Below are 25,506 nucleotides of genomic sequence, written 5' to 3' on the forward strand. Positions count from 1 at the left end.
CATTTAAGGCCTTTAACCTAAAATAATTGCAAAGTCTTTAGAAACTTTTGTTATTTTTTGATTGTTTTTATTGTTTTAATGCAGATAGTAGTGATAGGGGAGAAACCCAAAGAAAAGAAAACTAAATCAACTGAAATCTGGTGTAAATAAGCTAAAGTGTAGCTGACACCATTTCTAAAGTGCCGTCAGACATATGATGGGCTTTCAAAGTAGCCTTCAAGCTTAGACAGAACTTAAGGAGTTGAGATAAAATGTGACGACGTTTCGCCAGAGCTGTCAAACATGGGACATGCTGTCAAAGTGGCCGTCAACTTGAGGTAGATTATGCTGATTTCCAGTAAGGATGTGACGATATTTTTCAAGGGTCGTCACATATTTGAAACGCCATCAGATTTGCCTTCAGAAAAATCAGAAGATAGTAATTCACTGGAAACTTTGACGACATCCTGCACACGCCGTCAAGAATGCTGTCACCTATTCCGAAGAAAATCATAAATTTTAATTTTATTTCCTTATTTAGGGTTGAATATTTAAAGACCTGTAGAGAAACTATTAGAGGATTAACTCGGAGGGTGGCATATAAAAATTGCTTCATCTTTTTCATCAGATATTTTACTTGTTTTCTTGTAAAACACTTATCAACTATTATGGGTTTCTATCTTATGATTGAATTAAAGAAATACTTATTGGATTTCATCCATCATAAAGTTTATCCATATTATCATGAATTCAATTTGGTATTTTATTTATCAAATCATGAGCGGCCAATTCTATTAGCCATAGTTATGGGATCTATGGATTATGGTTTGATATGATGCTAGGTATTTAAAGGATTCAAAGAGTAGTAGGACATCTTGAAATTCTATTGCTTTAACTTGAATCTATTGGTTGCAAACAATAGGTTATGCCTTAGGCATATTTTATTTTAATAGAGAAATAAACTAGAGGACGTGAATTATCAGCAGGGACTCGAAAGCTACCAACCTTCTGTTTAATGAGTGATGCTGTAAATGGATTAATCTACCTGAGACAAAATCCTATTGGAAATAGATAGGTTATCTAAGTTTAAGAGAATTAGATAATAAATTATCTAGTGAGGTCAAGAGATAAGTCAGATAGTATCATCATCAGGAATATTCTGCTGTTTCTACTTACTTCAAGAGTCTAAAGCATTACCTAGTATCTGTCAATTCCCAAAAACTATGGTGAACATAACTCTAGTCTCCTATTTCTCTTGGTTACAAACACTAAAATATTAAAAGTGACAATTGACTCTCTGTGAAACTTAAACTCCTATTTTCAGAAATAGTAAACTACCATTTAGGCATTTCGTAAACAAATCGAAGTTCACACTATTCCCTGTGGGATTTGACCCCAAACTAGTTGGGTTTTATATTGACAATGATCTCTTACACCCATTTAAGAGTGTAGTTTGAACATTATCAAAAATGGCCCTATTTCTGAGGAATACAGTTGTGGACTGAAGGTTTATGTGTGAAAATTTGCTGATAGTTAAGTTTTCTAGATTTACGTTCGATTGTTGTTTTTATTTATTTGTAGGATCTTTATAGGTTAATCCAAGCACTACTAAACCCGGAATCCCATTGCATAAGCAGAATGGAAGAACAACCGCTGCGGTATGAGGTTGATGATGATGATGATTTGGATGGAGCAGGTGCAACGGGTGCAATCATTCCCCCTCTGTTGGCACCTAGAGCAAAGTTCAATATTACAAGTACTATGATCCAACTCCTGAATCTGAAGGGGTTATTTGGAGGCCTTCGTGGGGATGTCCCCAACTCGTATCTGTTAAATTTTGTTTCTATTTCCAAATTCTTTAATAACCCAGGGGTAAGCTAAAGCACTATCCGGTTGAGGCTGTTCCCACTGTCTCTATCTGGAGAAGCAACATTATGGCTAAATGACTTGAATCCTGACTCTATAACCAATTGGAGGTAGTTGAGAGGAGCTTTCCTAGAAAGTTTCTTTCCGCTGTCTAAGAAGGTACAGTTGAGGGATGAGATTAATAATTTTAGACAGGTCTTGAATGAGGCTTTACATGAAATTTGGGAGAGGTTCAAGAAGAAGCTGACACAGTTTCTGAACCACAACATGATGGATATATATTTAATGGATACTTTGTACAGATCTTTTAACTTTGTGACAAAGCCAGTGGTAGATAACGCTGCTGGTGGGTCATTTGTTACTCTGTCATTTTAAGATACTGTTGATATGCTGAATAGGATAACAAAACTAAGTAGGGCTTGGTATACCAGTGATTTTGTGGTGGTAAGTCCAACTATTCCTCTTGGAATGAATGATGAACAGTGTAGAAGAGATGAGGAGAAGGATCAAGATATGGCCCATCTAAAGACTCAAATAGACCTGCTCACCAAGCACTTATTATCAGGAAGGACAAAAAAGATAAAGGCTGTAATAATTCAGGACCGGGTTGATATGGAGCCTGAAGAAGAAGCCAACTTTTTTACTAATTAGGGGGGTTTTCAAGGCAATAGCCACAGGAATCAAGGTTGTAATGGGTATGACAATCCTAATCACAGAGACAGGGAGCAAAAAAACTGGAGAAGCAGCAATGACAGAAATGTGTTGTATATTCGTACTGGAAATCAAAAAGCTGCTAAATCGTGAAAGTGGTCTATGGATGATACAATGAAAAAACTATTGAAAGGAGTAGAGGCTACCAATGCAGGATTAACTAGTATGAGGAGTGAATTTTCCACTATGAGTCAGTTGGTTAGTTAACATTTAACTTCTATCCAACAGTTAGAGCAACATATAAGGTAACTTTCATCAACACTGCGCCAAGGAAGAAGTGGTACTTTACTTAATCAAACGGTTCAGGATCAGAAGATAGATGGTTCATATCTGGCGATTACCACTAGGAGTGGTAAGATTTTATTTGGCCCTTCTGTGGGCAAATCTTTGAATAATAAAGAAGTTACAGAGGAACCAACAGAACAATACCTAGAGGAGTCTGAGAAGTCGAATAGCTCTGTTGATATATCAAACAAGGATAAGGAAGAGGAAGTGGTGTTGAAACCTATACCAAGGCCACCACCTCCCTTTCCTCAACGATTTAGAAAGAAGGCAGACGATGCAAAATTCAGCAAATTCCTGGCAATGCTCAAGCAATTGACATAAAATATGCCTTTGATCGAAGCACTCGAGCAGATGTCAGGATATGCAAAGTTCATGAAAGACCTTGTTACCAAGAAATGAGCAGTGAGTGTTGAACTGGAAGTAGACCTCTAACTTTGTAGCACTATTTCCATAAGGACCTTGATGCAGAAGAAGTCAGATCTAGGTGCAGTCACCATTCCCTGCAAAATTTGAACCATGGAATTCACTAAAGCACTGTGTGATTTGGGAGCAAGTGTTAACTTGATTCCATTGAATATTTATAATAAATTGGGTCTGGGGAATCCCACACCTACCAACATGAGACTCGTGATGGCAGACAGGTCAGTAAAGCGACCTGTTGGAATTCTGTATGATGTGTTGGTAAAGGTCTCAAATTTCATATTCCCCGCAGACTTCGTCATTCTGGACTACAAGGTGGACTTCGAAGTGACCATAATATTGGGTCGACTTTTCCTCACAATTGGAAGTGTGTTGATCGATTTGATAGCGAATGAGCTTTTTTTCACGGTGAATGATGAAGTTGTGCGGTATAATGTGGGAAAATCAATGAAACAGCATGAGGAAATGAGTTTGTTCTCAGTAGTTGATTTGTATTTTGAGGACGAACAGGATGTGCTTAGAACTACACAACTTGTTATTGAGCCTTTAGCTGTGGTTGTGATGAACTATGATAGTGAAGGCATTGAAGAGTATGAAGAGATAGTTTTTGCCCTAACTGGCCTAGGCTCATATTCTTATACTTCTAAAAAGTTGGAACTTGACCTGGCTAATCGACCAACATCACCAACCAAGCCGTCTATTGAAGAACCTCTCGTGTTGGAATTGAAGAAGCTACCTGGTCACTTATGATACGCGTTTCTAGGGAAAAAGGACCACACTACCGGTTATTATTGCAGCTGATTTAGAAGAACAATAGGAAAATACACTTATTTTAGTATTTCAAGGCACAAGAGAGCAATTGGATTGATGGTGAATGCTATCCAAAAAGACTGGTCCCAAAAACTAGATGATGCCTTTTGGGCATACCGAACTACTTTCAAGAAACCTATTGGAATGTCACCATTTCAGCTGGTCTATGGAAAAATGTGCCATTTACCAATAGATATGGAACACAAAGCTTTATGGGCACTCAATAGGTTGAATTTGAATTGGAAGGAAGCAGCAGAGATAAGACTAGGGCAACTGAATGAGATGGATGAATTCCATCTCAGGGCATATGAATGAGCAGATTTGTATAAAGAAAAGATGAAAAAGTACCATGACTGGAAAATAGAGAAATGAGAGTTCAAAAAAGGGCACTTGGTGCTTCTATTTAATTTCAGACTCAAATTTTTCCCAGGGAAGCTGAAATCTAAGTGGTCAGGTCCTTTTAAGGTAAATCAAGTCCACTCATCTGGAGTAGTGGAGCTCGAAAATGAAGATGGCAGTACATTCAAGGTAAATGGGCAATGGGTCAAGCTTTACATTGGCCCGGAAGAATCAGTGAAAAGCATTACCATTATCTGTCTTGATGAAGTCTGAGGTAATCGAGACACTTGAGTCGTGCCGCGATATCAAATCAAGCACTGCATGGGAGAAAACCCATGATCCCTGAGAACAACCCAGTCCATGTATACCCTAAATCTTAAGCTAGTTTTTGCTTTAGTTCTAAGTTGAGGGTGGCTAGTACTATGCTGTTGTAACAGAGTTTTTGGTAAAAAAAAAGGGCAGTGACATGTCTTGCTCAACGTTTAACCATTCTTCCAATGTATTGCTTGATAAAATGTGTGGATTACATTTACTTGTGACCATTGTGAATCTTGTTATGGCATTAATTATAGCTGCTTGATCATCATTACTAAACAATTGCATGAACTAGATAAGTGGTGATATGTTAGATACTTGTGTGCCAGCTGTGTGCGAGCTATTACTTGTTTCACTTTGTATTCTAAAGCCAGAACTTGCCTGGTTAGTCTTTCCATGGTCTTAGGATAGGATTCAGGACCGGATCATAGGCCGTCATTGATTAACTCACTTTTAGCCTAAATATCCCTCCCTGTATATATAATACCCTTTTGATCCCTATTTAGAGCCTAGCTTGACCATTTCTTTTGTATGACACCTTTCACCTTTATATTTATACCATATTAAATATATTTAACCCTAGGCTTCATTGGACACTGAACACCTTGATCTAGGCAAACAACCTAAGTTGAGGGTGGCTATCATAAGGGTACATGGTGTAACATGAGGAGTATAAAGAAGGGTGGAATAAAAGAGAATGAACTAAAGCTGGGTGCTAATAATGCAAAAAAAAAAAGAAGAGAAGAGAGAGTTGTTGCAATACCCAACTTGAATATGGATAATCAAAAAAAGAAGAAAAACGAAAGAGGATAATTAGTGAGTCCAAGATAGAAGTGTAGTGTCAAGGAGGCAGGGTTACTTTAAATAACCTTGAATTTCATACCAGCCCCAAACCACATTACAAGCCTAAAAGAAGTCCTATAGTGATCCTGACCGGCCTATCTGAGGTCTGGTAATGAAAATAAGGGCAAGCCTATGGTACTTAGCATACATTGATTGGAACTTTCTTGTGAGAGTGAGAGTCTGGTGATAACCCCCAATTTGTATGGTTGGATTTCTTGTATGAGGAGAGGGGGATTTCTTTGTTGTGAGGGCACACAGGTATCGTCACTAGCTACTCACTTGTTTAGATAATGTGGTATTGATATCTGAATAGTTATTGTGGCCAAGGTTGATGCTGCCGCTTGATTCCTTTGTATTACAGTACTGTTTTCAATGATATGCACATTGGTTTGGCATTGAAAGGATAACTTTGTGTTGAGATATGCGTGCTAAATGTGCTATGTGTTTTCTTAATTAGATTTAGTTGCTTGAGGACAAACAATTGCTTTAAGTTGAGGGTGTTGATGTGTGCACAATTGAGAACACATTTAAGGCTTTTAAGCTAGAATAATTGCGAAGTCTTAAGCAATTTTTGTTGTTTTCTGATTGTTTTTATTGTTTTAATGCAGATACTAGTGATAGGGGAGGAACCCAAAGAAAAGAAAAATAAATCAACTAAAATCTAGTGCAAATGAGCTAAACTGTAGCTGACGCCATTTTTGAAGCACCGTCAGTCGTATGACGGGCTGTCAAAGTAGCTGTCAAGCTTAAACAGAACTTGAGGAGTTGAGATGAAATGTGACGACATTTTGCCAGCACCATCAAACATGGGACAGGCTGTCAAACTGAGGCAGATTATGATAATTTCCAGTAAGGATGTGACGACGTTTTTCATGGGCCATCACATATTTGACACACCGTCAGAAAAATAGAAGATAGTAATTAATTGGAAAATTTGACGACATCCTGTACACGCCGTCAAGAATGCTATCACGTATTTCGAAGAAAATCATAAATTTTAATTTTATTTCCCTATTTAGGGTTGAATAGTTAAATACCTATAGAGATGCTATCAGAGAATTAACTTGGAGGGTGGCACGTAAAAATTGCTTCATCTTTTTCATCAGATATTTTTCTTGTTTCTTTGCAAAACACTTATCAACTATTGTGCATTTCCATCTTGTGATTGAATTGAAGAAATGCTTATTGGGTTTTATCCATCAGTAAGTTTATCCATATTACCATGAATTCAACTTGATATTTCATTCATCAAATTATGAGCGGCTAATTCTATTAGCCAGAGTTATGGGATCCATGGATTAGGGTTTGATATGATGCTAGGTATTTAAAGGATTCAAAGAGTAGTAGGACATCTTGAAATTCTGTTGCTTTAACTTGAATCTATTGGTTGCAAACAATAGGTTATGCCTTAGGCTTATTTTCTTTTAACAGAGAATAAACTAGAGGACATGAATTATCAACAGGGGCTCAGAAGCTACCAACCTTCTGTTTAATGATTGATGCCGTAACTAGATTAATCTACATGAGATAAAATCCTATTGGAAATAGATAAGTTATCTTTGTTCGAGATAATTAGATAATAAATTGTCTGGTGAGGTTGAGAGATAAGTCAGATAGTATCGTCATCAGGAATATTCTGCTGTTTCTACTTACTTCAAGAGTCTTAAGCATTACCTAGTATCTGTCAATTCCCAAAACCCATGGTGAACATAACTCTGGTGTCCCATTTTTCTTGGTTACAAACATTAAAATATTGAAACTGACAATTGACTCTCTGTGAAACATAAAACCCCATTTTCGGAAACAATAAACTACCAGTAAGACATTTCGTAAACAAATCAAAGTTTACACCCTATTCCCTGTGGGATTCGACCCCATCCAAGTTGGATTTTATATTGACAACAATCGCTTACAGCCATTCAAGAGTGTAGTTTAAGCGTTATCACCTATCTAAGATGATTGACAAGGGAACTTCATGCAATCTAACTAGCTCTTTGATGTATAGCTTAGCATAATCTTCAGCTATGTAGGATGTGTGAACTGGCAAGAAATGAGCTGATTTGGTTAATCTATCTACAATCACCCAAATCGAATCTTGCTGACGAAGCGAATGGGTAATCCAGTCACAAAGTCCATTTTTACCTCTTTCCACTTCCAAGTAGGAATACCAAATTACTGAAATATGCCACAAAGTATTTGGTGTTCTACCTTAACCTCTTGAAAAGTCGCACACTTAGCTATAGATTCTATAATATCTTTCTTCATATCACTCTACCAATCGACTTCCTACAAATCACGGTACATCTTGTGGCTTTAAAATGAATGGAATAACTCACACCATGCGCTTATACCATGATCTTCTGCCTCGAATTATCAATATATGGCACACATAATCTAGTATGGTATCTCAACAAACCACTCCCACTTGGGATAAAATCTCTACCTTTTGTTTCATAACTGAACCCTTCAGCTTGACCAAACTAGGATCCGTATCCTACTTCTCTTTCAATTCAGACACTAGAGAAGATTCTGAACTACTCTGAACCCAAACATTCCCTTCAGCTGAATCAACCAACCTCACACCCAATCTATCTAACCTATGAACTTCCTAAAGTAATTCTCTCTTATCATTTTCCGTATGAGCAACACTGCCTATGGACAATCTACTAAGGGCGTCTGCCACTATATTGGCATTGTCCGGATGCTACAACACACTCATATCATAATCCTTTAACAATTCTAACCAACTTCTCTGATGAAGATTCAACTCTCTCTGAGTAAATACATACTGCAAAATTTTGTGGTCCGTAAACATATCAACATGCACCCATAAAGATAGTGCCTTCAGAATTTCAATGCAAACACAACAACAGCTAGCTCAAGGTCATGGGTGGGGTAATTCTTTTCGTGAGGCTTAAGCTGTCTAGAGGCATAGGCTATAACCTTACTTCTCTGGATCAAGACACAACCCATACTGATTCTAGAAGCATTACAATATACAATGAACCCATCTATACCATCAGGTAATGCTAAAACTAGGGCTGAAGTGAGTCGAGTCTTCAACTCCTGAAAACTCTTCTCACAGGAATCTGACCACTAGAACTTAACTTTCTTTTAGGTCAATCTAGACATAAGGGATGCAATAGAATAAAAACCCCAACAAATCATCTATAATAACCAGCTAAACCCAAGAAACTTCTAATGTCTGATAGAGAAATAAATCTAGGCCAGTTTCTTACTGTCTCTATCTTTTGGGAAGCAACTCTAAAACTATTATTGGAAATAATATGACCAAGGAAAGCTACCAATCTTAGCCAAAATTCTCATTTACTAAATTTGGTGAACAACTGGTGATACCTAAGAGTTTGCAACACAATTCTAAGGTGGTCTTCATGATCATCCTTACTACGAGAATAGACAAGAATATCATCTATAAAGACTATTACAAACATGTCCAAATACTGTTTGATCACTTAGTTTATCAAGTCCATGAAGGCTACTGGGGCATTTGTTAGCCCGAAGAGCATGACTAGAAACTCAAAATGACCTTAACAAGTTATGAAAGTTGTCTTTGGAATATCACATTCCCTTACTCTAAGATGATGATAGCTGGATCTAAGGTCTATCTTGGAGAAATAACTTTCACCTTGGAGTTGGTCGAAGAAGTCATCAATCCTAGGAAGAGGATATTTGTTTTTGACTGTGACTTTATTCAGCTGACGATAGTTAATGTATATTTGCAAAGAAACATCTTTCTTTCACACGAATAGGATGGAAGCACCATATAGAGAGACACTGTGCTGTATAAAACCTCTATCTAAGAGGTCTTTAAGATGTTCTTTAACTTCTTAAGCTCAACTAGAGCCATTTAATATGGAGGAATAGAGATAGGTTGAGTAGCTGGAAGAAGGTCAATATCGAATTCTATTTCCCTATCGGGAGTACCCCTGGAAAATCTTGATTAAAGACATTAGGAAACTCATTGACTACATGGACTGACTGAACTATTAGAGTCTCAGACTTAGCATCTTTGACTCAAACTAGATGATGATACACCCTTTTGAGATCAACTTTCTGGCTTTAAGACAGAATATGAAATAACTCTTGGGAGACACTGAATTACCTTACTCAAAGACTGGCTCATCTAGAAACTGAAACTTCACCACTCAAGTGCGACAATCTATAGATATATTACAAGAATAGAGCCAATCCATGCCAAGAATAAGGTCAAAGTCAACTATCTCTAACTCCTTTAAATCTGCTAACATGATTTTATGAAGGATAGTGATAGGACTCTTTCTATATATTTGGTTGGCAACAACTGGCTCACCCACTAGGATAAAAACCAAGAAGGTCTTGAAAATTCTACATATATCAAGTGATATTCATTTTTGAAGCTGAACCTTGACATTCTAAGAGAAAAACTAAGCCAGGAAAAAGTATAAGGTATTACAAGGTCATGGAAAAAGACCCAAATGCCCCTGGAAAGAACTAAATTTTTGTCACTGAAAATCTCAATTTTGTCCATCACCACGACATAGTGCCATTGCTGTGAGCCACTGGAATTTGGCAGAAAGTGTATTTCTACCGATAAGTGCAAAAATATGCTTTGGCACGATGCAGTGGTATTGCGTTGCATTACTGAAAATTAACGACTGTGAATCGGCACTCCTCCATGATGCGTTGCTTATCGCGGTGCTTCACTGGAAAATACCAATTAGGAACTGGAACTTCACCGCGATGCAGTACTATTACAATGATTCATTGGAAACTAACGAGTTCCATTTGGCCTGCTACCGCGACACTGTACAATCGCATTGGGCTACTGCCTGAAACTAAATTTGCCATAACTTCTTACTCCATTATCGGATTAAGGAAAAATTTATTTCATTGGAAAGATGATTGAATTTTCCATACCTTGATGGGTCTTACACTGGAAAATTCTAAGTATACCGAAGGTTATATATTATAACCCTTGTTTAATAAGGATTGAATTGAGTTAGGAAAGTATGGGGTATTATAGATATTGATTTTCAGTTAGTAGAGATTTCACAGATAAGTGTCATGTGTTTTTGAAGTTTTATGAATTAAATCTTATAATTGTTCAGTTGAAGTAAGAAACTGACCATGTTTCAATTTTATTATCTTTTTTGTATTTCTGTATAGTATATGAATGATGTGCATGATTGTCAGATAGAAAAAGGCATTGGTACCTTCATGGTTCAGGATGCCTGTCGTAGCTATGGCCTCGGTTTAGGTCGTTTCAATAACGAATGAGAAAAGACCTAAGATGTTCTATTTATATTTTATATATGAAAAGACAAAATAAAAATAATGCCATCAAAAGGAGAGGCTATCGTGGAGTGCATTTGGACCCAATGAAGTGACCAAAATGCCCTTAATGACAGTGACCAATCCGTGACCCATTAAATGTTTTGCAAAAACCATGGGTACTCAAGTCTTCAATGCTCTAAGCAATCCTCCACACACGGAATTTCTCTATTGAACCCCCAAAACAGGCCCTCTATGCATGCTCTTATGTCCTCGAGGTAACCAAAACTTGAGTCTTTAAGTGTTTGTCTCCAAGGATGTCATCAAAATCTATGATGGCTGTTTGTCTCATATCATATTATCTCAAATCATGAGTTCTTGTTTGTGTCATGAGTATACCGGAGCAACTCTAAGTCTTATAGGTATAAATTTATTCAATAATACTACCTCTCAAAGTAAAATAGACAAAAAACAGAAAGATCGATGAACTTGGGTGGACTCATAAGGTAGAAGCACACCATAAATTTGATACTGCTACCTCAAAAAAAGTCTATATGTGGGTGCCTACTCTAACTAAGATTTGCACCAAAAGGATGCGGAAACATAGGGGGAGTATAATTCATTTGTACTCAATAGACATTATAGGTTGACTAAGCTTAAAAGGAAAACTAAATCGAATAAAGAATACTACATCTAAACCTGCACACAAAAAGTCCTATCAATTTAATAACAACAAATCTTACAATTTATTTAAACACAACAATACAAAACAACTGTAATACAATGCAATGAAAATAGGACACTATGCAATAGCCATTCCTAGCGGTATATGCCTATCGAACATTTATCTCTCTAGGAGGGACCTATAAGGGACTCGCGAGATCAATATACCCCATCCAAAACTTTTGAATCAAGCACAATCAGTATTAATATTATCAATCTTTTCCAAAATATCTCATCAGATCATATTGATATAAAAAATGGTTCATCTTCTTTCAAAATTAGTGTTTCTATAAGTATAAATCCAACAAGAATTGAGATGAGTGAGTATACATGACAGTGAAAAATACAAATAATGATATATGTCAATACTAAGTGAAACAACCCAATAATGCAATATACAGTTCAATCTTTTCAAATCTCAACAAATTACCCAAACAAGCCCTCACACAAGCATCATAATAATAAATTATTTTGCTTATTGTGATAATAAGCCCAAGGCCCCACTAAGCATCACAATAATATTTTATTTCATTTTGTACTCAAATCCATATTATTCATATCACTATTCATGCTATAAGCTCCTATATGACCATCAAAATAATAGAAGAAATATCAAACACTATGATCATCATTAAATCAACTCACTGATAGCATAATTTACACGATAAGTCCCTACCCAAGTAATGTCTGAATAAAGTTAAGTCAAAACCTACCTCAAAGTCAAACCGCAAGACTAAAAAGAAATAAAAAATTGGGTTTTCCTTCTTGGTCAGTCTCAACTCACTCCCAAACTATCAAAAAACAAGTTCTATATGTAAACATGATAGATATAGAGCATAACTATGCGAGAGATATGGTTAGACGCAAGGTAGTCAACGTTAAAGTATATGTATGCAAAGGATATATTAGCAAATTTATTGACCAACCATTTGTCTAGAGATGAATTTGTAAAACACACTAGATATCAAGGCTTGCATAGATTCTAAGATACTTTATTTTTCCATGTTCACAAGATAAATGTTCTTTAATTATCAATAAAATTGATTTACATGTATACATATTTTAATTGTTGAATGTTTTGTGCATACTTTATTCATTTGTTTATGATAAATATGTTTAGCAGACAAGAGGATAACCTTCTCACATAGGTAATCACCACCTTATCTTAGTAATGAGTAAAGATGAGACTGAATTTTGAGAAAAATTATTAAATGGATAATTTGAGAGCTATAAGCTTGATATCACGAAAGTGACATAAATAATGACATTAGGTCGTTAATGCAAAAAATGATAACCTAGTCTACTTGGTGAGCTAGATGTGAGTTATTGTAGATCAAGGACCTCAAACATAAAGTGCTGCCTAAAGATTATTTGTACAACATTCTAAATGAGATAAGGACATATGCTTTATGGAAAAGGAGAAAATTTTAATGAACATTTTTGTCGTATGTGTAAGACTCTCATCTAAAAATTTGAGCTATGATTTTCTTATATTTGAAGTTACAATTTTTAGGCTAGGCTAGTCTCAAAAAAAATTAGAGTGAAGTATGGTCTAGGGTAATATGAAAATGAATTAAAAAATGTAGTAGTTCTTATCTTAGTTTCTAGTTAGATAAGATGATAAGAAACCTGTAGAATTTTTTGAAATTAAATTCAGGTAAGTAGAACTCTCAAAATGAACCTCGACATAAAGAAGATTGTGTGGGATGTCTTGAATTTAAGATGTAATTTAAAAAAAAGGAAACTTTTGGAGAAAAAAAGGTTTCTTTATCATCAATTTCATTATAAAAACATGCACGTTGCTAAAGAGACATGCCCAAAAGCAAAATCATTTCCGCTAGCGACTAATGCGGTCAAGGGCCACTATAGAGACTATGCGCTATAGCATGTTGCTATAGTATCATATGCCACTATAGTGACATAAATTATTGTTTTATCCCAAAACCCCAAAAAATAATTTAATTTTCTAAAAAGTATTTCGGGGCTTCAGTAGTGGCTTAATTTTTTCATCATTCTTCTCCGTTAAGGTATGAAATTCATCTCTGTTATGTAGTAAATTAATAATCTAGCCTTAGAATTGATAGTTTACGTATTTTATAAAGGGTTAAGGACCAATTTTAGCTGGTTTTCTAGAGATAAAGAGAAATTAGGTTTAAAATCATTAGATTTTGGTTAATGATTGTTAAATTACCCTTTTTGTTGATTTACTAAATTACCCATAAAATTGGTAGTTTTTGGTGAATTATGATAGGAAAGCCCTAGAATAGAGAGGAAATGATCATGAACTTGAAATTAGGGGTTAGGAATGAGTTATAATCCGCTATGGGGTAGGTGTTGGGATCGAAATCTAGAGGGCGTCATGCAGAAGCTTATAGTTTGCAAACCATCGTGGTGATAATTCAGATAACAAATAAAAGTATACCAAAAAATAATATGATAGATATGATTTGACCAATTGTCCTACACATGAAAACTAATATTAAAGAAAACATAAAACTGTTGGGAGAAAATCTCTCCCTAAAAAAGACTCTGAAACGACTACATTGTGGATGCTATTGTGTTTTGTTATAAGAAGAGGGGTCTTCTATTTATAAAGTTTTAAAATTTTTTCTCCAAGAAAGAGGTTTGCCAAATATGAAAAAGTTTTATATTTTTCTTTTAGGAATTAAAAGTAATTATGGTATTACTTTTATTTTCCTTCTAAGAAAATTAAAACTTAAATTTAGTAAGAAAATCAGGGCAAAAACCATAATAAATATCCCCCTTTTGGCTTGATTTTCTTGACATAATTTGATCCATCTTCTTCGCATGCATGATCTTCATTCTTTAGGTAATCTTTATCACTACTGCTTTTCATGGTTAAAGATAAGATTTAAAATATTATTGTTAAAAGTGGGTTAAAAATAACTAATTTTTTTAAAGATGCAGCAACAACAATGTTGAAATATTCTTAAAACTGCTTCTCCGAATGTAGTTGGATAAAGATCTTCATTATTGCAAAACTAATTACAGCTTGATTTGAATCCGCTTTAAACCTGTCTTTAATCTCGTCTCATCAAATCATTGGACCTTTGAATCGTAGGCTCTGATATCACTTGTTGGGTTTGAAATTGAGAGGGCATCATACAGAAGATTAAAGTTTTCAAACCATCGTGGTGATAATTCAAATGAAAAATAAAAGTATACTAAAACATAATATTATAAATATGATTTGTCCAATTGGCCTACACATGAAAACTAATATTAAAGTAAACATAAAACCGTTGGGAGAAAATCTTCCTCTAGAAAAGACTCTTAATGACTACATTGTGCATGTTGTTGTGTTATGGTATGAGAAGAGGGGTCTTCTATTTATAGAGTTCCAAAACCTTTCCTTCAAGAAAGAGGTTTTCCAAATATGAAAAAGTTTTATATTTTTCTTTTAGGAAAAGTAAAAGTAATTATGGTATTACTTTTATTTTCCTTCTGAGAAAAGTCAAACTTACATTTAGTGAGAAAATCAGGGCAAAAACCCTAACAGTAGGTCATTCCATTAATTATATGTTTTGAATTTGTCTCTAGACCGAAAATAAGAAAAAACTGCATGAAAAGGCATGGCTCATGTATAGTTGAGTTATGCATGTATGGATTAATGTAGGTGATGATTACATAGTTTAATCCAACTTGTGTTATATGTCCATGTTAACTATTTATTAGTATTGCATGTTAATGAATGTTGTTAGATGTGATCACATTTCATTGAACTTATATGTAAAGCTTGTGAAAATTAAAATTGTTGGTTTTTGTCATTGTTTTATACGATTTCTTATATATATATATACCATTGTTGCTTCTGGAATGTTCCAGTATTTGGACATTTTCATAAATTATTAATGAAATAAGGTTGACAGGTACTTGTGTCTGAGATTTAGTACATGAAATTTTTTTATTCCTTGTAGGTTATGACTGGGACAATTAAAAGACCCTTGGCACATATTTTAAGGTACAAGTGATTTTGATGGTTTCATGAGTAAACTAGGAAATATATATACATGTTGTTGTATTTGGTGGTTGACTTTACTTGACATGACTTTATCTGACTTGACTAGCATATTTGTCAACATTTTTTGACTTATTGGTAAGGTTACTGAAATTGTTCTAAGTGTTATTTGTTGAATTAAGGTGTAGTAGAGGTCAACATGTATTAATAGGTTGCACTATTTTATGGTTATTTGTTGACTCAGTTTTGGGTCTCCAAATCCATTTGCTAGGATTTCTAGAGCAAAATCTAAAATTATAATATTTGTGATTAGGCTTATCATAATGATGACAAGAAGTAGAGTATCATTTAGTGGTTATATAATAGGTATTTTGACTGTGATATGTTCTTTTAATTGGCTTACTTGAGTTAGTTGATCTTGAGATCTACTAGAGCTATAATAACTATTAATATAGGTATTATGCCTGTGGTTTCTCTATTTGGTCGACTTACTTGAGTTAGTTGACCGTTGAGATTCTTCATAACTATAATATCTATTATCAAATATACCATTATAATATTTATCAGTCAACTTAGTTGAGTTAGTTGACCGATTTGATATGACAATACTGTGACTGAAAGATTTTTCAAAACTATTGACTTTAACTTTTATTACATCATCATCTTGAAAAAAGTAATTTTCAATTTCAAAATATTCAAATTTAAGTTTTCAGTCTATTTTTTCTCTTTATAAAGTTTTTTTTGTATCATCATGAGCTTTATTTAGATTAGTTATGGCAAGATCTATCAGATTTTATAATTTAGAACATTCATTGTAGGAATTACTTCTTACCTGACTTGATTGTCCATATTACCATAAAGCAACAATCTCCAATGTTGTCATTTTAATGATTTGATTGTATTTAATAACTCCAATAACTGAAAGTCTTTTGGCTTCCCTTGAAGGATCCTCTTCTAGCTTCTGTACAATCATAAGCAATATAACCATGCCTACCATAATTATAACACTTACTTCCATTCCTGTTAAAGTCGACATTTTGCTTTCCTATTGAGTAATTTATTTTTCCCTTTCTTTGATTTCTCAATCTTCTGTAATTATCAATAACTATCATGGTGGTGAGTGCAAGTTCATCTTCATCTAGAGCATCTTTTTCTTCTTCATTTGTGGCTTTGAAAGATATAATATTGTTCTTATCATTTGTTGATCTTTCTTATTCAGGTGAGCCTTTTCAAAGGCAATGATATCTTCTATGACTTCATCATAGGTTATTTTGTTTAGGTTCATACTTTCAAGATCCACAACCTAGGAAAGCCATTGAGGTGTCAACCTTCTGAGGATCTTGGTAATCTAATCTGCAATAGGATAAGTTTTTACCTATAGCCTTCAGTTTTCCAATAATTTTGACAAATCTGGAATATGTTTCTTTAATAGATTCCCCACCTTTCATTCTGAAAAGTTCATAGTCATAGACCAATAAACTTACAAGAGTTTTCTTGATTTTCTTAGTTCCTTCAACGGTAACTTCCAGTTTATTCCACGTTTTCTTAGTAGTTTCAAAACATGAGATGTTTTCGTACTTTTCACTACTAATAACATTGTAAAACACATTTTCGGCCTTTGAGTTAATCTGAATAATTTCCATTTATTCATAAGTATAGTTCTTCAGAGTAGGCATGTTTTCAGTAGAGGCTTCATTATTCTCAGGTTCTTTCCATCCTTATCTTGATTGCTAGAGGCAAGTGGGAGATCTCCCAGTTTGATCACCCTATAGACTTTGACATCATAGGATTTGATGAAGGTTTTCATCCTTATTTTTTAATAAAAAATATTTTTCTTTGAAATAAGGGGGTCTGGTTTGGGAGGTTCCTTTTGAGAATAGAGTTCAATACCTGTTTGAGCCATGATCTTTTTTTTTTCTTTTCCATTAAGCAAAAAAATGTGAGTCCTCGCTTTGTTACCAATTAAAAGTAGTAAGAGGGGGAGGGGGTGAAGTACTCTTTTTCAAATTGTCAGTCGACTTGCTTAGATAGATAGTCGACTATATAGACAATAAAGTAAAGTTTCAAAAAATAAAGTTCTTGAAATGAAATAACACCAAATATTTGATACTAGTTGGGACATCTAATAGGTCTTTCTCCAGTTCCTTAAGTTCTAAGCGATCCTACTAGTTCTTTGTGAACAAAGTCAAAGTACAAGGACTGAGTCAAGCTTTTTGGCTATGACTAACTCTTTTTCTTTCTTTCACATGTTGATACAATGCCTTACTAACTATGTGTTTATCTCCTCTCTTTTTGAATACACAGTAAACCTTAAAAGAATACAATGCTTGAATAAAGTAGAACAAAGAACTCTAGAAGGTTGAGACAAAAGTATGTCTCTTTCTCCATCTTCCACCGCTTAAAAAATAGTGATTGGACTACTACTACCCATTGAAAGATTTCAAATAAAAGACAACCCAAGAGATTTGATCATTGAAAATCGGGTGAAAATATCCTCTTTCAAAGAAAAAGGTTGGACCATAAATGGCCGATTATAAAGAGGCAAAAACCAGCGTTAATTATGCCCTAAACTAAAGATTTTGCCAATCTGGTTTAGCCATGTTTCCTTTGATAAGAGATGTTACATTTAATGCTGAAGATACAGTTACAATACTTTTTCTTCTATATTCTTATGAAAGATCTTTTCCTTGTTTATTGGCTTTGAGGATAATCAAAAATGTCAAAATTACAGTAACTGCTTTGCTTCTTAGCTTATACAGCTGAGCATGAGTGGAAAGGGGAAAATATCTTCTAACTAACTGTTTGAAAGATCAATACCAGCTCAGCACTCTCAAACAACTAAATAACTCAATCAACTAGATAACATTGATAGATAACTAGCTGATACAGTGGATAATCTAACAGACTAAATAAATAGTAATTAATAAAATAGTAAAATAATTGTAATAGTGAAGATGTTGCACAGCAGTGATCATGATCATGATGTATTTCAAAATATAGTAGAGAAAGTTTTTGAGGAAGATATGGTATTCAATCATGCACGCCAGACAAATCTATGGGCCCAGATCGACTTTATTAAACCATAGGTAATGGAACCATCAATTATTAACACCTGTAATTAGCACTGACCAATTTTTTTGCAGTTTGTAAGCTCCTAAGATTTAACCTAGCACTGTGTATGTTTTTGATCTATCAACCTTAATTTACTTGTAATTGCTTGCAGGTTTCTTTTCTTTAATGAAATACATTACTTTGTCAGAAAAAAGAATGGTGGTGAATTCACTCCCAGTGATGTTCCTACGGTCATTTTATCTTTCCTTATCAAAATGAAAGTGACATGCCTTTGGGTTCCTAGGCTATTCATCAACACTGGAGGGATATAAATTATACGACATTCACTCCCAAAGTTGTGCCTAGCTATATAATCAAACTTATGACCAACATAACTTATACTTTAAAATTTTCTTTCAAATTATGTACATAATGGGTCAAACTGGATAAGATATAAAAATATGTCCCCATTTTATTATTAAATTAGGATAGATGACCGAACAAAATATCATTCTCTTTTGGCAACAGTTTAACTTTAAACTTCTTGTTCATTCAGAAAGTGCCACATAAAATAAAGTGGATGAACTACTCCTTTGAGAGCTTAAGTTAACATGTCCAGTTTTGTATACTAGTACCATGTATCAATTATATATGCTTATTCAGTATTTTATATGTCTCTACCGTACATTAGACTTAATTTTTGTAACGACCCAATTTTCTAGAACCGAAATGTCACACGGTGCTCATGATCCCGAAGGACCACAAGCTATCCCCTTACTGATATCTATACCTGAGCATTGCATAATATCTGTAATAAATGTGGAAAACTAGCAAAAATTGGCCATAAGGTTCAAAGCGTCTAGAATACTCAAAACTGAAAACTGAATACTGATACATCTGTTCAAAAAGCCTCTAAACTATCATAACTGTGGAGTTGATGGGACATGTACCCAACTAACTCCGTCTACTGAAAATAAACTAAATTGGATACGATAATAAAATAAGGATCATCCTTGAATGAAGAGGACTCACGTCTACGTCTACTGCTGCTGACTGAGACTGAGTTACTAGGGGTACTCTGGATCTCGTGCCTCTGAACCTATGGTGTCAAATAAAACACCATAGTGTAAATACATCAGTACAGGAATGTACTGAGTATGAAGATGAGGTAAGGCTAAATGCAAGGGCTTATGCATAAACACTTACTTAACTGAATAATCATGAGAATACTGAATGAGGACATATGCATGAATACACAAACCATAACTGAAAACATCGCAACTCGAAATACTAAAACTCGAATACTGCTTTACTTACACTTGAATTCACTACTAATATTGAGATATTGAACAACTAAATCTTCTGATATAGAAAACTGAGTACTGAAATCGAGATCAGTCCCATCTAGTGAGTGATCTCGAAAACTGAAGATACTGAAGCTGATTAACTGAAGCTACTCATATCAATGATTGAAAGATGAGCTTACTACTCTCAACTGATAGAATCTGAGATCAAACCTCTTTAACGGATGATCCCTGAATCTACTATCAATGATTAAAAAAGATTATGTGTGAGATCAAACCTATCTAGCGAAAGGTATGTGAATCTGATAACGAGAATACTCAACTGAATCTAAGACTAAGATCAATCCTATCTAACGGATGATCTCTGGATCTGATAATAAGATTACTCAACTGAATCTGAGACTGAGATCAAGACTATCTAATGGGTGACCTCTCGATCTAATAATGAGATTAGTCAACTAAATCTGAGACTAAGATCAAGCTTATCTAATAGGTGATCTTTGGATCTGATAATGAGATTACTTAACTGAATCATAGATTGAGATCAACCCTATCTAACGGGTGATCTCTAGATCTGATAATGCTGATACTGAATAACTTTACGTGAGACCATGCCTATCTAGTGGGTGGTTCATGAGTCAATAGAACTATCTGAGTTCCTTACTGATATAGGTGACTTTATCTAACAGTCTTGATTTCTGAGTTCTACTTTAAAGATTTATATTGAATCTACAAATGTGGGAGTGCTAACTTAACTGACATGCCCCAAATCTAAACTAGTGGGGTTCAACCTGTAACCCCTGTTGGAAGGGTGTCAATACCGTGCCACGGGTAAAGACCTCTACTCTGGTCAAGCCTCTCTAACGGGTGACCCTCACGGAAAGTCAAGCCTAAGGCAGTATAATACTCAAGCCTTATTCTAATGGGTGACTCCTGCTCCTGCACTGGATACATAGTTTTGGAGTTCAAGGATTTCTCCTAACAACTCTGCCTCTCTAACAGGGAGCCGCCATCCCTGCACTCGCTCAGTGCTAGCTCCTAATCCCAACTAAAAGACTCTAAACTGATTCTTAATTGAACTTAAACTAAGCTGAATCTATTACTGATCATATTTCTCAAATGATCTGACTGAGTTATGCTGAATTTACTTGGTATCGTATCTGATGGAGAATTCCTGAATCTCGTTATCTAACTGCATGATACTGAGTTCCGAACTGAACACAAGAATACTACTAGGTCTGAGTTGAGTACTAAACTGAGGCTAGAATACTAGTGATACTGAGATTACTGAAATTTTTGAGATTTCTTAAGTTTTGTATCTGTCTGAGAGTACAAAGTTATATAACTCACTGAGTTCTGAGAATCGCGGCTTGACTGAGATTATCAAGGAAACTGACACGGGCTCTAGACTGTAGCTAATTTATCAGGTATAAATACCCCCAAGACTCGATAACATAAAAGTAAAACATAGCTATTCTTGAATAATCATGATCATGGACATTCATTCACCACCACAATAACTAAAGCATCTCTTCAAGCATTTATAAATCATAAACATGTGATAGTATAGGGAGACATGCTGTTGGCTCATATTCCATTCAACAAGGTCTTGCATAAAAAACTTAGCATGTATTAAAGTCTTAGCATGTATCGAAGAGAGCATAATTTGGGAATTTCATACTATTATGTCACAATTCATTCACTAAGGCTTTTCAACAAATACTTGGCATGTATGGGCTTGCACACAATTGGGGATCTCTAGTCAACATGCTATAATTACTCTAATTCTTTCACATAAGCATTTTATCAAATATATGGGGAGCATGCTTTGCTTATTCAACAATTTCTACACTTAATTAACATAAACACATCACTTAACAAGTAACTTAAAGAGGGTTTATCATGAACATCATATAAATATCACATATTAGGGTCAAAGCTTGAAACGTCATAAACAAAACATGAATTAAAAACTCAATAATAGTATGAACTCCAATTTCAACTCACATGAATCATGAAAATTCATAAACACAAGATCTTTGAAATTTAGAAAAGGGTTCTTAAGCTTCTTGGATGAAAGGGACCCAAGAATCAACATCTGCATACCTTAGTTTCTTGATTCTTGAAAAGTTAATGGAGCAATCTTGATGATTGGAGTCTTGATTTAGAAACCCTTGCTCTTGTTCCTGAACAACTTTGAGATAAAACTAGTATTTTTGGGTTATATGAGGCCAAATCTCGTGTTAAGGATTATATATAGAGGTAGAAAAATGACCGTTTTTGTCATTGGAACTAAACTGAAAAATCTCAATTTTACATGCTGGCGCGATGCACCATAATTACGCCAGCTTACTAGAAATTGGACAATTGGGAAATTGCTTGATGGCGCGATGCGGTGGAAATTGTGTTGCCACCTTGGTTGCGAACCGGAAAGGCACCACGACGTGGTGGAATCGCGTTGGTGCACTGAAAATTGACAACTCTAAAATTAAGTCTTGGTGCGACGCTCCATAATCATGGAGTCTCTCTGGATTTTGACGATTGCCATTTTGGCTGGCTCTGCGGCATGCTAAAGTACCAGGTGGTACACTGTCTTACTAAATAGCTCTAACTTTTTGCCCGAGTGTCGGATTTGGGCAAATTTGTTATCGACAGAAACCTTATTCTACATAGTTTAAAATATTTCTCACTTGGGAAGACATTTCTCAACCTTTTAGAGCTGGAGTAATACTTTACTGAACACACTCTAAGGCTCAAACTATGAGAGAAGTTTGCAGGGTCTTATAATTTTGATTTTCTACTATTAATAGATACAGATGATTTCTCACATTTTCTTCATCTAGTTTTCCCCACGTATATACCTCTTACTGCTAAATCTTTCCTCTGACATCATGAGCTATTCAATTAGAGGAATGATGCCGTGAATTCCTTTATGATTAATTTAAGCGAAATAAGTAACAAAAATATGCAGAGAAATAGAGAAGAGAGGTGGTTGAAGACGATCATTAAGAGTTTCTTATTTCTTAATCAATGAAACAGTACAAGTGAGTATATATAATAGTGAATTAACCAACTTTTAACTAACTAATTAGATACAATGACTACTTTACCCATATAGTCTAAGTCTTTATATACTCAATACTCCCTCTCAAGCTAGGTAGTGCAAAAATATCAATCATTCCTAGCTTTAAACTTAGATTTTCATGTTGAGCTCTACTAAAAGCTTTTATTAGCAGATCAACTTGTTGATACTTGGTAAAAACATTCTTAGTTCTGATCATAACATTCTAAATTTCTCTCTTAAAAATGACAATCAATCTCTATATGCTTTGTTCTTTCATGAAATACTGGATTTGTAGCTATTTGCATAGCTGCCTTGCTATCACTATTTACTTAATCTGGTAGACTAACTTGCACTCCTATCTCTTTGAGTAATCCAAGAATGCATATAAAATCAGCAACTATAGGGGCTAAGCTCCTATATTTAGCTTCAACAGAGCGTGTAGACACTGTGCTTTTGTTCTTAGAATTCTAACAGATCAAAGAGTCACTTAGGTTTGTCAAAAATACTGTTAAAGACTTTTTAGAGGTTGGACAGGCTGCCTAGTCTGCATTACAAAAGGCTAATGCTTGTTCTTTGCTACTACTTGATAGTAGGATTTCTTGTCTATATTGCTACGTGGCATACCTTATTATCCTTATTGCAACTTCTAAATGAGATTTCTTAGGTTGCTGTAGAAATTGGCTAAGAGTTTGGACATTGTATGTTATGTTTGGCCTGGTCATAGTAACGTTGAGAATTTTTCTAATAATTAATTAATATGCTGCTACATTTACTTCAAGATCAGTAACACTTCTGCTTGAATTTTGACATAATCATCCACTTCTTTAGTAGACAATCAAATTTTTTATTTCTAATTATGTAGATATCAGTTTTGCAGCACTTAAACCTATTTCAGCTATCAAATCTAATGATGGTGTCTTTGTTGCATTAGTATACCTGAGTTTGATCTTGTAGACTCAATTCCAAAAGAGTATATTAGCTACCATAAATCATTCCATTTGAAAGCTTGACATATTGCTGCCTTAGTTTCTTGAATCAGTTGTAGGTTGGTACTGGTAATCAGGAAATCATCAACATATACAAGTATAACTGTTAAATTACTTATATTTTTCTACAAGAACAAGGAATGATCGTATTGCTCAGTTTAAAACCAAAATGAAGAATAACTTCCAGTAACTTTAATTACATTGCCTTAGATCCTGTTTTATTCAACACAAGGATTTAAGAATCCTACATTCTGATCTTGTCTCCCCTGGCTCTTAAAGCATTGTGGCAACTTTATGTATATCTTATCATATATTTTACCCTGAATAAAAGTATTATACACATCGATGTTATGGATGTGCTAATGTCTTCTAGAAGCAATTGCTAAGATAGACCTAATTGTTACCATCTTAACTACAGGAGAAAATATCTCCTGATAGTTCCTTCTTGCTCACTGAAACCTTTTGCTACTAGTCTAACTTTGAATATTTCAATTTCACCAATATCCTTGAATTTGATCACAAAAACCCACTCATAGACTATAGCTATTTTCCTTTCAGGTAGTGAAAAATTGTTATAAACTGAAGTAGTCAGATGAATTTTATATTAGAACTATTTTATTGAACTTTAAGCTATGATAATAAATAGAGTATTACAACTGAAATTGAAAATGGAATTCTAAAAGACTACATACATGCCTAGAAAATAGGAACAACTATACTAGGATAATGACTAAAAAAACTTCTATCCTAAAAAATCTGCTGAGGACTTTTGACCCATTCCTAACAGATCCTGAAACATACGTAACATATCTTCCTGGATAAGGAGCTACGAATTCTCAGCTTGTCTCTAAGAAATTCAAATTTGCTAATAAAAAATGACCTAGTAAAAATGTCCACTTGATTATCTGATTTGAAATAGATCAAAACCACATTACCATTTTTCTGCACTTCCCTCATGAAATAAAACTTGATATTAAAGTGCTTGGTCCTTCCTTGAAACATGTGATCTTTGGATATGGCAATGGTATCTCGATTATCCACAAAGATCGCAGTACTTTCTTCTTGCTCCATCTGCAGATCAATCAAAAATTTTCTAAGCCATACTGCTTGATTAATAGTAGTTGCTACTGCAATGAATTCTTCTTCAGCTGCTGATTGTGCTATTGTTTCCTGTTTCTTTGAGCACCATGAGAAACACCCTTATCTAAAAATAAAGCAATAACTAGAAGTAGTTTTCATTTCACCAGTTGAACCGCCCCAATCACTATCAGAATATCCATAGAGTTTGAAGTTCTGACTCTTTCTAAATTTGATACCATAGGCTAGAGTTCCTTTAAGATACCTAACCACTCCTTTGACATATCTTGTGCAATTCACTTGCATAATCAAAAAGCCTGGAAAACACTCACAGGAAACAAAATGCCTGTCCTTGTTTTCGTGAGATATACCAAGAACCCAAATAAGCTTCGATATGCTCCTTCTTCAACTAGCTCAGCTCCATCATCTTTTTTCATCTTTTCTTTTTAATTCATCAAGTACTCACACTCTTGAATTCTTCCA

General features: G+C 34.7%; 1 protein-coding gene across 1 annotated transcript; it reads left to right on the plus strand.

Annotated features, from left to right (window-relative positions):
- Positions 1–3,357: 3,357 nt before the first annotated feature.
- On the plus strand, positions 3,358–4,011 carry LOC124895826. The gene has a single exon (XM_047406237.1). The coding sequence runs from the start codon at positions 3,358–3,360 to the stop codon at positions 4,009–4,011; it is 654 nt and encodes a 217-aa protein (XP_047262193.1).
- The last annotated feature ends 21,495 nt before the right edge of the window (positions 4,012–25,506 follow it).

This window comes from Capsicum annuum, unplaced genomic scaffold (assembly GCF_002878395.1).
Source record: "Capsicum annuum cultivar UCD-10X-F1 unplaced genomic scaffold, UCD10Xv1.1 ctg998, whole genome shotgun sequence".
NCBI classification, from domain to species: domain Eukaryota; kingdom Viridiplantae; phylum Streptophyta; class Magnoliopsida; order Solanales; family Solanaceae; genus Capsicum; species Capsicum annuum.

Bases quoted from the DNA above. Each gene is read 5' to 3' on its own strand.
- LOC124895826 (XM_047406237.1), top strand. From the start codon at position 3,358: ATGGAATTCACTAAAGCACTGTGTGATTTGGGAGCAAGTGTTAACTTG.